The sequence below is a fragment of the Aulostomus chinensis genome, chromosome 7 (assembly GCF_037954235.1).
Source record: "Aulostomus chinensis isolate RoL2024-O1b breed Wild chromosome 7, RoL_Achi_v1.0, whole genome shotgun sequence".
NCBI classification, from domain to species: Eukaryota; Metazoa; Chordata; class Actinopteri; order Syngnathiformes; family Aulostomidae; genus Aulostomus; species Aulostomus chinensis.
Window position 1 is genome coordinate 12,109,724 of NC_141326.1, and position 14,762 is coordinate 12,124,485.

Sequence of the window (14,762 nt, forward strand, 5' to 3'; positions counted from 1 at the left end):
ACAAGTGGGTGAAAATCTCAAACACATGGGAGCCCAAACCACCAGCTGCTCGAAAATTGCTCTGATCTGCAGCTGTAACCAGCTTTCACTCTTTAAAAATTTTAGTCTTTATAGATTGTATCTATGTGTGTGTGTGTGTGTATGTGTGTCGGGATTTTAAAATAAATCTGATGTTTAACCAACACAAGATCATTTGTGGTTTGTCTTGACCATGAACACCATACTGCATAATATTTATTACGACCCCTTGCACCAAGGGGGTCTTGGGAGTATAGACAGTCTGCATAAGGCAGCTAGCGAGACAGGGGCTGCTACACCTGACTTGGACACTGTTAAAACTTTTTTAGTGGGCCAGGATGCCTACACACTCCACACCAGGGCTTTTAAACACTTTCGCCGCAATAGAGTACTGGTCAGCAGTATTGACAAGCAATTTCAGGCTGATCTGGTTGATATGGGCGAGGATTCTGAAGACAAAAATGTGAGATATTTGCTGACATGTGTAGACATGTTCAGTAAATATGCGTGGGTACGCTGTCTAAGATCTTAAAGCGGGGCTAGGTATTTAACATCTGTTAATTCAAGGAGATATATGGATGTGATCCAGGAGCTGGTCAGTGCGTACAACAAGTCTTTTCACAGATCAATTAAAATGGCTCCTTGTGATGTGAACAGTGAAAATGAGGCCATAGTCTTTAACAACTTGTACAAAACAAAACCAAATTCCAAAGTCACACCTTTTAAATGTAAGGAGGGGGACAAAGTGCGAATATCAAAGCTGCGAGGCATGTTTAGAAAGGGTTATGAACAGACTGTTACAGATGAACACTTTACCGTGACAGAACGCGTGGCCAGAGACCCGCCCGTATACAGATTAACAGACATGGCGGGAGAGCCGGTTAGAGGAACATTTTATGCTCAGGAGCTGCAGCATGTGATAGTGGATAAAAACAAAAGCTTTAAAGTTGAGAAAATACTGTCCCTGTCAGGACAGGACTCAAAGAAGGACCAGGTACAGAATAACAGTAATGGAACGAGCTTTAATGGCGATCCAAAGTCAGAGGAGCGGGCTATGAAAATACTCTACCCAGACCAGGGGTTGACTCCATTTTGAGGGGTTCTGGGACACCAGGCACCGGAGGCCGGTCTCGAGCTGCGGGTTGAGCCGTTCGGTCTGGCCGTTCGCCTCCGGGTGGTAGCCTGAGGTGAGGCTGGCTGAAGCTCCTATAAGCCGGCAGAACTCTTTCCAGAAATGGGAGATGAATTGGGGCCCCCGGTCCCAAAGAACGTCTTGAGGAAATCCAAAATGTCTGAAAACGTGACTCAACATGACTTGGGCGGTTTCTTTGGCTGTGGGTAGTTTAGGTAATGCAGTGAATTTGACCATTTTGGAGAATCTGTCTACTACTGTGAGTGCTGTAGGGTGACCATCAGAGACCGGGAGCCCTGTGACAAAGTCTATGGTGATTTCAGTCCATGGGCGGGATGGAATGGGTAGAGGCTGTAGCAGCCCCATCTTCTTCCCGGAGGCAGACTTGTTTCTGGCACAGACCGAACAGGCTTGGACGTATTCTCGGACCTCCGGTTCCATGGATGGCCAGCAGAACCTCTGGAAGATGGTGAACATAGTCCGCCGTACCCCTGGATGACACGTCAGGCGTGAGGCATGGGCCCAGTGGATCACCTGTGGGATGATGTTGATGTTCTGGGACCCTGGCCTGTAAGAGAGAGAGAAAGCGAAGTGATTAAAGAAGAGAGTCCACCTGGCCTGGGGTGAGTTCAATCTTTTAGCCTTTTTGATGTATTCCAAGTTCTCATGGTCTGTCCAGACCACGAAGGGGTGGACGGCCCCCTCCAGCCAATGGCGCCATTCCTCCAAGGCCACTTTGACCGCCAGGAGTTCTCTATTGCTGACATCATAGTTTTTCCTCGCCCTGGGTCAACCGCTGGGACAAGAATGCACAGGGGTGGATCTTACCCTCCTTCTCTGAGCGCTGGGACAGGACTGCCCCAATCCCCTCATTTGAAGCGTCTACTTCCACAATGAACTGTCTGTGGGTGTCGGGCATGACGAGGATAGGTGCAGTGGTGAACATCTTTTTCAGTTCCAGGAAGGCTTTCTCGGCTTGAGGGGTCCAGGAAAACATCACCTTAGTCGAGGTCAAAGCATGCAGAAGAGCCGCTACTGCAGTGAAACCTCTGATAAACCACCTGTAGAAGTTCGCAAAACCAAGGAATTGCTGAACTTTCTTGCAGCTATCAGGTGTTGGCCACTCGGCTACAGCGCTCACTTCTGCTGGGTCCATCTGCACCTTTCCAGGGGCTACAATGAAGCCCAGAAAAGAGATGGTGTTGCCGTGGAACTCACTTTTTTCAGCCTTCACATACAGCTGGTTCTCCAGCAGCCGCTGGAGAACCTGAGTAACGTGATGCCGGTGAGACTTCAGATCAGGTGAGTATATCAAGATGTCATCTAGGTATACATAGACAAAGTGATCCAGAAACTCCCTTAGGACCTCGTTGATCATGTTCTGGAACACAGCTGGGGCGTTGGTCAGCCCGAAGGGCATCACCAGATATTCGTAGTGGCCGCTTGGAGTGTTAAAACCTGTCTTCCACTCATCCCCCTCTCGTATCCCGACCAGGTGGTATGCATTTCTTAAGTCCAGTTTAGTAAATACTTTGGCTTGTTGGATTTGATCAAATACGTAGGACATGAGGGGAAGTGGATAGCGGTTCTTAATTGTGATGTCATTTAATGGGCTGTAATCAATGCAGGGACGGAGAGAGCCATCTTTTTTGCCCACAAAGAAAAACCCAGCTCCTGCTGCTAAGGACGAGGGTCTAATTAATCCTGCTTTTAACGAGGTCTCTATATAGTCTTGCATGGCTATCTTTTCAGGACCAGAAATGGAATACAGACGCCCCTTGGGTATCGGGGCACCAGGTATCAAATCAATAGCACAGTCATAAGGTCTATGTGGGGGAAGAGATAGGGCCTTCGCCTTACTAAACACCTCCCCCAGGTGGTGGTAACAAGAAGGTACAAGGCTCAGGTCTGGTTTCTCAGAATCTGTGGTGGAGACAGAAAACACATGATTCATTAGGTGCTCGGGGTAGTGCAATGCCTTCTTGGACTCCAGGTGCGGATCACAGTCCTCTCCCCAAGCTAGGACCTTCCCCACTCGCCAGTCCACATCCTTTCAGAAAAACATCGTACAAAGCGGTGTCGTTCCACCCACTCTCTGCAGCCAGGGTGCAGAAGCGGATAGCATAGTCACAGACAGAGTCATCATTTTGAGTAATTTGACTGAGCTGGCAAGCTTTCTCCCGATCAGTAGATACCGGATCAAAAGTTCTGATGAGGGCCCTCTTGAACTCACCGGCCGTCGCGCAGACGTACGAGTCGCAAGCCCACTCGGCTGTAGCCCAGATTCTGGCTCTCCCCGTCAGGTGTGAGATCATGAAGGCTACTTGGGCTCGGTCTGAAGTGAAGGCCTGAGGGAGAAGCTCAAAATGGAGGGAGCAGTCAATCAAAAAGGCTTGGCATAGTCCGGGCTCTCCTGCATACGGCTTAGGAGGAGCCAACTTGAGCGCAGCTCCAGGGCCAGCCGCTTCTGGAACTGGAGCCTCAGCAGCCACTGGAGGCTCAGGTGTGGGAACTGGGGTTGTGGCGCGCTGCAGAAATTTACCTATCTGCTGCACCCTGGATGCTAGTTGCCCCAGTTGTTTCATCATGGACGCCTGGATTCTCTCCTGGCGCTCCATGCGTGCTCCCGGAAGCTCTGCTCCTTCTGATGGGTCCATACTGGCAGAAGTGTTCTGTCAGGACAGGACTCAAAGAAGGACCCAGGTACAGAATAGCAGTAATGGAACGAGCTTTAATGGTGATCCAAAGTCAGAGGAGTGGGCTATGAAAATTATCTTCACGTCTCACGCTCACAAGCACTCATACACACACACTCTGACTATCGGGCTTATGACTATGGGTCTACAAGGGGAAAAAACATTTACAAAAGGGAATCTAACGAAAATCTACTTTACAAAAGATAAAGCGCAACTGACTACTCTGTCCGGCTGAGATAAAACTCTGGCTATGCCTTGCTGGCTACTCTACTACTATATACAAAAGCAAAAGGCTCGCTCACTCAACAGAGGAGGGCTGAAACCTATAACAAAAAAAATTACAACGTGACTACTCTATGTCTAGAAATAAACAATCAAACTTCTTAACTCAAAACTGATCTTAACAATAACTAAGTTTTACCTGACTATGAAAATTTACCAAAAAATAAACAAGCTCTTGACAAGGATTCGGGATTTCTCTGTGACTGAAAGGCTTCCGTTGTCGACAACGAACAACACTTCCGCGACGAGACAGGGGAAGACAGAGACATATACACGAGGAGCTAATCACACTGATGGGGGATAGGTGTGCGGGGTGCAATAGGGGACAGCGTAATCAGCTGTCTGAGACACAGGAAGGGGCAGGACAGACGCTGACTGACAGGACAGGGGTATGCAGGATGACAACAGGAGGAGAGGCTGGTGCACTGAAACGAGAGGGAAATTAATTCTTCAAAAATAACACAAAGAAATAAACACAAGACAATAAACCCAGACAAGACAACCTCACCGCTGTGACTGTGACAGTCGCGGAAAAAAGAGGCGGGCAAAAACATGGTTCTGGTAAAGTGGTTGGGTTGGCCTGAGAAATGTAATAGCTGGGTTGACGCCCGTGATATCGTTGATGTATCATAAATGTCAGAGCCCCATCACAGTGTTAACCACTCTGCATTCTGGTGCACCACGAGATGGAAAAAAGAACGGGTTCCACATCAACAATAACAAGATATGGAAACTACAGGACAAAACTGGCCAGGACTATTGTTTTAAATGAACCATACGAGGTGGGTGTTATTGAAGTACAATACCCCAGGATTTGGGCTTGTTTTCCCGCCTCCGATGCCGTCATCACAGTGATGATGACTAATCATGTGACAAAGAGTGTGGAAACAAAAGACATTATGCCAACGGTGGGACATTATGAGGGCTGCACGGTGGTGCAGTGGTTAGCACTGTGGCCTCACAGCAAGAAGGTTCCGGGTTTGAGTCCTGGCTCGGGCACGGGATCTTTCTGTGTAGAGTTTGCATGTTCTCCCTGTGTCTGCGTGGGTTCTCTCCGGGTACTCCGGCTTCCTCCCACAGTCCAAAAACATGCAATTTGGGGACTAGGCTGATTGGATTCTCTAAATTGACCGTAGGTATGAATGTGAGTGTGAATGGTTGTTCGTCTCTCTATGTTAGCCCTACGATGGACTGGCGACCTGTCCAGGGTGTACCCCGCCTCTCGCCCGTTGACGCTGGGATAGGCTCCAGTCCCCCCGCGACCCTTACTAGTAAGGACGATGACGATGGACGATGGATGGGACATTATGATTCAGTCTCTAGAATTTTAAAGGAGGTTAACGCAAAGCTCGCCACCCACACCACATATGGGGTCATAGACTTTGCGTACAACAACATCAGCAATAGGGTTTACATCGGGTGGTTTGAACCGTCTACTAACAAAACACAAGATGCGACTCAAATGACCACCGTCAGGCAGCTCCGGCGACGAGCTGAAATACTGGGTTTACCCTGGGTGAGGAGTTTGAGATTTATTCACCAGTTAGTCCAATGAAACATATAGCACCCTTCCCCACAGACATCTATGGGGGCCGATACAATATTTTTATGTATAGCGATATCGTGGATCACCAGCTGGTCGGCGACAGCCATGTTCCGCTCTTGAGGTGAAACATTTATATGTTTCTGGCGAGCCCGACACATGCCCACATTGACTTTTGACAAGCCACACTACACATCGCTCTCCAAGATATAGATGACATGGAGATATCTTTCAAAAACAATCAAAACGAGCACATACCGTTCATGTATGGGAAGGCAATCGTGAAATTACACTTTAGACCTGTGAAGAACAATTTAAAAAAAGATTGCAGCCATGTATGCCCCTCACGTGAGCGACGATGGGCGATATATGACATATTACATGAACCAGGCAGGTGGGGCTACGCCGGGTTTCATAGGGACGAGCACCCAATATGGTAACGGTCTGGGGGGGATGTTTCGCAGTTTATTCAAGATGGCCCTGCCACTGCTGCGAAGAGGTTTAAATATAGCAACATCTCATTTAAAGCCAGCAGTCATTGAGATATCAATGCAATTTATTTAAACTTACCAGTAATTTATGTCGCATGACCATGATCATGCAAAAAAAAACAAAAAAATCTACAAGGTGATAACGAGTCGGCCGTCGACAAGTTGTGAGTGTGTAGATCTGTTATTTGGGCCGCATGAGACTGTCGTGGAAGTCGAAGTATACGGGCCTCAAGTTGTCACGCCCTTTTTCTGACTAATAAAGTGTTCTTGTGTAAAGTGTTCTCTGGACAATCTTGATATTTTCACTACTGTTCTTTAAAGTACTACAGTATATTGTTATACCTTGTATACCTATTGCTAAAAGAAAAAATAATGGCCCAGTGCTGGCTAGTGCCAAAATAAATAAAAGCCTGTTACCAATAGACGCCTGGTCTCTTTTAAACGCCCGGGGTCCACATCGATTTTGCAAAATAAACGCCCGGGCTACTGAGTGGTCATTTACGGTGATTAAATCTGAGACAACGCGGTCTCTAGCGTCTGGTGTGTGTGCAGCAGATGTGGCAGCAGCGCCCTCTTCAGCATGAGCAAGGGCCTGAACAGGGTTTTGGGAAACAGGGAGCGACAGAGTCAACACATTCTTTTCCTGCTCACCTTGTCTCACAAGTGTCAGATATCTCTGGAAGATAGATGCATATTTTTTGACTTTTTATGCAAATTCACACCTGGCTGATCCAGAACCTCAGCCATGGCTTTGTCCTGCTCGTTTTGCGCATGAACTCTAATTGAGCTGGTGTTCTGCTGCTTCAACGAATCCAGCTGACGTTGGCGAACCAGATACATTTTATCCGCATATTCCATGGCTTGCTGTTTCCTGGAAACATCTGTCTCCCCAATAATGAGGTTTGATAACGGTCCCTGGGGTTTTTGAAAAGGACCAGAGAGTTGGTGTTTAGGCTTATGGTCCTGCTGGCTTTGCCTTGGATGAACAGATTTTGCACCAGATATATGCAGCTGAGATTTCGATGATGTACGTATTTTGTAAAAACATTTTGAACTTCTATATTACCACTGGCGTCATTCATCAAGTCATCAATAATTAGTAGATTCTTTTTTTCAGGCGGTAGTAGAGAATCGTCACACAGAGAGTCAGGTAAACCCTTCCAAAAGTTTATCTCTCTGAGTTTTAAGACACGCGGGACATGTCCAGACATGTTTACATCCTGCCACAGACTCCCATTGTTTGAGATCTCCAGAAGGAAACTGACACGCCCCTTTTTAGCGCAGGGGTGCATGCGCAAGAGGACGCGTATTCACATGCACGTGAAAAAGTTTCCACATACACGCGGAAAGGTGCCGTCTTATTACTACGGACATAACTACATGTTTTTGATGGTGGAGAAAACAAGCCCACCCAGACATGGGGAGAATGTGAAAACTCCATAAACAAAGAACCTGGGTCAGCTGGAAATTGAACCTTTGACCTTCTGATCGGGGGGGGGGGGGGCAAGAATGTCAACTGAATCGAAAGACTCCGCACTTTTGACTGACAGACATGACTGACATCGATGTCAGTCACCGTGACTGACATCGATGTCAGTCATGTCTGTCATGACTGACAGTCCTCTGATTCTGAGATTTTATATGTCAACAGGGAAGCAGAGATTATGTATCGAATCGACCTCCCATCATACAACCACAATTTCTCAACAGCTTCTTTACTTTTCATTTTCATTCAAAACATCTTCAGCATCTGAAGCGGTGAGCTAAAAAAAACAACAACATGAAATCTTAAAACAATTTTTCTTGTATTTACCTTTCAAATCTTACGGTCCTTCAGGTCCCTTTGTAAGTTCCTTTGTGAAGCTACACAAGACTCAGTGCCTGAGATGAGACAATTTAAACATCTTCTCAGAAAACGAGGCTCATTGTAGCGAGCCAGAAGGGCTTTCTCTCATTTATAAATGTACATAGTAAACTGTATTTGGCTTTGTTTTGTGGTGTTGAATGCAGTTCTGCTTTGAGTCAGCAGGAACTATGGCTAAGCGCTTCCAGCAGGCTGTTGTGAAGACGACGGAGGAACAAACAGAGGAGGAGAAGGTGGTTATTTGTTTCCTCGGTTTAATAACATTTGTCTTTTATGTACCAAACCAAAACCATCAAATTACAATGTGACCTGACAGAGTTCCTAGTAAAAGGTTGTTGGTGGATGGAGATTCTACTGATGATCAATCCAATGACTTGAGCGTTGCTTCTGGATTTGTAATATTCCTTCCTCATCCCATCTCTTTCCCCTTTGGAAGACCGACTCAACCTCGGGAAACGGTTCCCCTCCTCTGAACGCTGGCAGGCTTCGACCCCAAACGAAGCTGAAACCCATCATGGCATTCGAGGTAAAGATCTTGAACTATGCAGAAACATACAAGTGGGATTTTGAATTTTTGGTTTGACCCAAACCATCAGCGTTGTGGGCGTTTAATGATTTCCTTCTCATCGTGTCTCTTTCCCTTTTGAAGACAAGCTCATTTTTAGAATCTGTGAAAACCCAACAGAGGAAAAATATTCTTAGAGCTGCTTTGCCGGGGAAGAAGAGCTTCGGGACACCCAAGGTAAAGGTTCTGACCAACAAAGACACATGCAAAAGGCCTTGCCCAAACCCTCAGAGATGTTGGAGGGGCAGGGCCAAGGGTTGAAAGATGGCCTCATGTTGCACGGTGCTCTCAGGAAGCCTCTCATGTGTTTGTCCTGACTGGCAGACATCTGATTGTGAACTTACTGTCTCACAAAATGATGACTTGAATGTTAACGGTAGATTTGGGTGCTTCATACTTCTCTCTCATTGTCTCTCTCCTTTCAGGACTCCAGCTCATCCTCCGTGTCCTTATCCCCAGAGGATATCCCTCCTCTGAAGGCTGGGCTGCTTCCTCCCATAAGGAAGCACAAATACCTCAAGACGCCCAAGGTGAAGATCCTGATCCACAGTGAGGCACATGAGTGGGCTTCTGAATTCTTTTTCAAAATGCTTTGATTCCATTTGTACTTTTTTTAGGCCCCCAGCAGCAAAACATCTGCAGACGTTTTGGAGGACGCCAAGAACAGTCACTCCAAGCTCAGTCAACTCAGTGATGACAAAACGTCACTGATGGAGGTAGGAACAAGCAAATGCCAAATGACAATCGTTTGCCACAGAGGAGGTTCCATCCATGATCAAAGGGATGTTGCTTCTAGATTTTGGAGCTTCATGATAATACTTACTTCTCAATGTGTCTCATAAGGAGTCCAGCTCATCAGCAGCATCTTTATCCCCAGAGGATGACCTTCCTCTGAAGGCTGGGCTGCTTCCTCCCATAGGGAAGCACAAACACCTCAAGCCGCCCAAGGTAATGATCCTGATCCATGGAGAAGCACAAGTGGGCTTCTGAATTCTTTTCCTATCCCAAACCATGAGAGTCAATACTTTGTTTACTCTCTTACTTTGTCAGACGTCCAATGAAAGTGCAGCAGCTGAGGATTCTAACACCCCTTCTCATACTCTGAAGGGCGTGTGTCTCAACCTTTGCTGTGTTAAAGATGACAGTGATGATGAGAGTGATAACGAAACATCAGAGGAAAATGTGAGTCCAAACAAATACAAGATGTAAGGGTTTGTTTCAGGCTCTCTCACATTATGGTTTCTATTAAACGTGATCATCGGTTCTTCTAGGTGAGCCTCTGCTTGTCAGACACGGACATCATGAACTTGGACATCTTCAAGATCAGCCCGCCTGAAAATGTGAGAGGGAGGAGCAAGGATGAAAAGGAGAGGAGCTTGTGTCTCCAGAAGGAGGAGCTGAAGAGAGAAGAGGAGAATGAAGAGGGGGAAATGATAAAGGAGAAGGATGTGGACCTCCTCCAGACCAGCCCTCCTGAAAAAATTAGAGGGTGGAACGAGGACGAGAACAAGGAGAAGAAATTGCATCTCCTGAAGGAGGAGCTGAAGAGAGAAGAGGAGGATGAAAAGAGCCAGATGATGAAGGAGAAGGAAAATAGGATGCGTCTGCTGAATGAGGAGCTTAAGAGAGAGGAGGAGAACAAAAAGGGGCAGATGACAAAGGAGAAGGAGAAGAGATTGTGTCTCCTGCAGGAGGAGATAAAGAGAGATGAGGAGAACATAAAGGGGCAGATGTTCATGGAGAAGGAAAATAGAATGCGTCTCCTGAAGGAGGAGCTGAAAAGAAAAGAGGAGGAAGAGAAGGGGCAAATTGTAAAGGAGAAGGAGAAGAGATTGTGTCTCCTGCAAGAGGAGATAAAGAGAGAAGAGGAGAAAGAGAAGGGGCAAATGGTAAAGAAGAAGGAGAATAGATTGTGTCTCCTGCAGGAGGAGATAAAGAGAGAAGAGGAGAAAGAGAAGGGGCAAATGGTAAAGAAGAAGGAGAATAGATTGTGTCTCCTGCAGGAGGAGATAAAGAGAGAAGAGGAGAAAGAGAAGGGGCAGATGATGGAGAAGGAAAATAGGATGTGTCTCCTGAAGGAGAAGCTGACGAGAAGAGAGGGGGAAGAAAAGGGGCAATTGTTAAAGGAGAAGGAGAACAGGATTTTTCTCCTAAAGGAGGAGCTGAGGAGAAGAGAGGAGGAAGAAAGGGGGCAAATGTTAAAGGAGAAGGAGAAGAGGATTCATCTCATGAAGGAGGAGCTGACGAGAAGAGAGGAGGAAGAAAAGGGGCAATTGTTAAAGGAGAAGGAGAAGAGGATTCTTCTCCTAAAGGAGGAGCTGAGGAGAAGAGAGGAGGAAGAAAAGGGGCAGATTATGAAGGAGAAGGAGAAGAGGATTCTTCTCCTGAAAGAGGAGCTGAGGAGAAGAGAGGAGGAAGAAAAGGGGCACATTATAAAGGAGAAGGAGAAGAGGGGATTTCTCCTGCAGGAGGAGATAAGACGAGAAGAGAAGGACCTAAGGGGACAGATGTTGAAGGAGAAGGAAAAGAGGATGTGTCTCCTGCAGGAGGGGCTGAAGAAAGAAGAGGAGAATGAAAAGGGGCAGATGATTATGGAGATGGGGAGGAAACGTTTCCTCCTGCAAGAGGAGTTTAGAAGGAATGAGGAGGAGGAAAAAAAGCAACTTTTGGAGGAGAAAAATCACAGACTGCGTCTCCTGCAGGAGCACCTTCGCCAGAAAGAGGAGGAAGAAAGGGGGGAAATAGAACAGGAGAAAGAAAAGACATTGAGTCTCCTGCAGGAGCAGATTAGGAGGCAGGAAGAGGAGGAAAGGCAGAATATAACGAAGGAGAAGGAGAAGAGATTGCGTCGCCTGCAAGAGCGTATGAAGAGGCAGGAAGAGGAGGAGAAGCAACGTTTGAACGAGGAAAAGGAGGAAGGACTGAGGTAGGAAAAATGTTTTCAAGTCCCTGGCCCTCATTTCCAGGGCGCAAGAGACAAACATTGGACGACTGCAGATTTTACAAATATGACACTGACGATGTAGAACTCACTGTTGACGTACCAAAACATGTCCGAGTACTCAAAGTGTTGGATACTCATTCCCCTTAAATACTTTTTTTTCCAAGTATTTATAGTTTTACTCAAAAAGTCCAAAAGCCAATTGAATTCTGCAACACTGTATGTGTGTGCTTCTCCTCAGGGCTCTGCGCCAGCGCCTCCTGTCCGAGAGGAGAGAGGAGCAGGCCCGGCTGAACGAGGAGTCCAAGAGGATCCTGAAGGACGTTCAACCCCTGCAGAGATGGGAAGCCCAGGTTCGTCAGAACATCATCCCACAGACTGAAGAGGAGTTTGTCCCTTGACGTGAATCCATCACTGGTACCATCATCAAAACCTCTAATTTATGTTCCTTATTAGGCTGCAGACGAAGAGGACGAGCCGCTGACGCCGTCCGCACACAAGACCTGGATGGAGCTCTGGAAGGTCCAGACGTCATGCTTTGAGACCAGGCTGGCACGGATGGAGGACAAGTATGACAGCCTGGCCTACAAAATGAGGTAGAACCACAGTGCCTGCACCATCAAAAAGGGGCCACGTCATTATTCTGACTTTAAACAACAGAATCTCACTGCAGGCTCACAGCTGTGAACAGTTTTTAATGGATCCTGGTCTTGTTTTCTCCCATCAGTGAGTTTGAAGCAAGTCAAAGATGGACCAGCTCATCGGATCAGAGACATGAGAAGAGGAAGCAGGCGGCGCCCTCCAACGCTGACAGGTACACATCACACAAACACACACCTGGAGGACTCCCCCACGTCAGGGCCTGGAGAGGAACACCAGCACGGACTCTCCAGCCCAGAGGAGCTGAACACACTTCACACTGGGAGTCGTACCAGAGCCCACTGCACTCTGCAGCAGAAACAGCGCACAAAATAAAAATGGATCCCAGAGATTCATCAGAGGAAGGACACCGTACCATATCTAACCTGTTACACCTGTGTGTCCAGATTCCAGCTTTCCAATTCAACACGCATGGGATCCACCCATAGGGACCCAAAACTGGGAGGTCTGGTGACCCCAGAGAGGAGGCAGCAGCAGCAGGTAGGATGGAGGGAGACCACCAGCTGGCCAGGCTTGCTGGAGCAAAGTGTTTGATGAGTGATTATTAAGATATTTGTACTTCTTTAAAGTGGCACTTCACCCAAATAGGTGTTTGGATCTCACAGAGGCAGTTTGTCTCGTCTTGCTGTGTTTTCACGCCTGATTCACCTGCGTTCTTCTGGTTTCTCCTCTCCAGCCTTTTCAAGAAGAAAGAGAAGAGAAGAAGAGGACCTGCCATCTGGAGGCTAAACTAAATCTGTTTACAGAGTCCCTGCAGCAGCTCTCCTTCCGTGTCGAAGCTTTCCAGGCTGCTGTGGTCAGCCGCACATGCTGCCCCCCGCCTCACCCCACATATGCCCCCCACTCACACTGCTACTGTTTTCCCCCGTACAGCCCTGCAGCCAGCAGTCTGCAGAGCGCCCCCACTACAAGCAGGTTTAGGGCTTATGACGACATCAGTCACCTCCCTGCTACGACAGCGACGGAACCAATGGTTTCCAACACCTGGAGATGTCCCCCTTACACTCCTGCTAGGTACCTCCAGTGAACCATGAATCCTGTCACCATTGCAGCCGAGTTAAATTTGCTCGCCATCTCAGATACAGTGTTTCTAGCTCTGGGTTGCAGGACACGTTTGGCATCAACAAAAGGTGGCTGGACTATGACAAGTGCTATGACAGCAAGCACTGGTGAACACAGGAGGCCCAGTGTTCCCATCAACAGTAACCAGTGTCATGACCCTGGGTGAGACCCCCCCGGGTGAGCCCCCCCCCCACACACACACATGAATGGGGTCAGACTGACAGGTAAATGACCAGTTCAAGTCTGAATGGGCTCCTCAGCAGCTGACTTGACACTTGATGGTTCTGGAACACACGGGAAGGGTTGAGTTGAGGGCAGGGAGGAACTTGGGGGCAAAGACCCTGGAGTTTTTACAACGTTTGCTTCTTTTTTCCGCTGCCACTTTAAGCCATAATTTGACCCCTAAGGGTCCCCGGATGTGCGTGCCAAATTTGGTACGTTTTTGAGCGTGTTTAGGGGGTCAAATTAAGGTTCAAAGCAGCAGCGGAAAAAAGAAACCAACATTGCAAAAAAAACAAAAGTTCCTTGGCTGAGGCATTCAGGAGTTAGCATTCGTCAAAAGATGTGAGGTGAACATGTTGAGCATGTTATGCAGTGAAAATTGGTGACATGTCCAACCCACATTGTTGTAATATTTGTGTGTATATACTGTATACTGTACATATATAAATATCACATTAGCCATCTTGGCCATGATCATTTTCTGAGTTATTTATAGTTTCACGACATGATTAGTATTTTTAGGGCCTGAACCAGAAGGTACTTCAGGCTAAGACCCTATTATGTTTGCACGGCAGAGAAACACAGAGGGAGCACTAAAACACTAAAAACACACACTTAGGAGTATCGGACCCCCCCAAAAAACACATAGGGCCGCTCGGGGGGTCAGGGGGATGAGGTCTCCCATAGGAAACAATGGTGGCGAAAAGTATATCTGAAATTGTAATGTTTTTTTGGCTATTCTTATTCTTTCTTTCTTCCACCACCTCTTTAACGCTTAATTTGACCCCCTAAACATGCTCGAATGTTGCTGAAATTTGGCATGCAAGTCCAGTCTGGCGAAAAATTTCATATTTAAAAAAATGTTTCACAAAAAACTCAATAGCGCCACCTAGGGAGCCAAAAAACAAAACAAAAAATTGGGAGCACCATAACTGCTACCACGAATGTCCCACAGACACGAGACCAACACCGTTGGACTTGTCTCTTCAAGACGAAAAATTCACATGCTCACACCCCTCACCTTTCTAGAATGGAATGTCCACAATTTGGACAAAACTGTCCGAAACAGGAGAACTTTCACTGCCCAAACAAAATCTATCTCCTCCAAAAGCATTAATGGAATCGCTTACAAACTTGGCCACATTAATCACACAACTCTGCTCCCAGAAATCTTTAAAAGTTTCTATATGACTCACTCGGTTCCCATTTTATAAGCCCTCAAAGTTGCGGAGACACATTTCACGTTACAATGGAAACCAATGGGGAGGCCGTGTCCTCTCAAGGTA

At 47.0% G+C, this 14,762-nt stretch overlaps 1 protein-coding gene across 1 annotated transcript; it reads left to right on the forward strand.

The window, feature by feature from the left end:
* The first annotated feature begins 8,529 nt into the window (after positions 1 to 8,529).
* Positions 8,530 to 14,248, forward strand: LOC147258545 (uncharacterized). Its single transcript, XM_086208457.1, has 12 exons — positions 8,530 to 8,552; positions 8,676 to 8,768; positions 9,017 to 9,121; positions 9,209 to 9,307; positions 9,435 to 9,539; positions 9,642 to 9,773; positions 9,863 to 11,517; positions 11,774 to 11,885; positions 11,989 to 12,128; positions 12,260 to 12,346; positions 12,579 to 12,672; positions 12,869 to 14,248. Exons 1-12 carry the CDS (start codon positions 8,541 to 8,543, stop codon positions 13,217 to 13,219), a joined length of 2,985 nt encoding a protein of 994 aa, XP_086064583.1. The 5' UTR covers positions 8,530 to 8,540; the 3' UTR covers positions 13,220 to 14,248.
* The last annotated feature ends 514 nt before the right edge of the window (positions 14,249 to 14,762 follow it).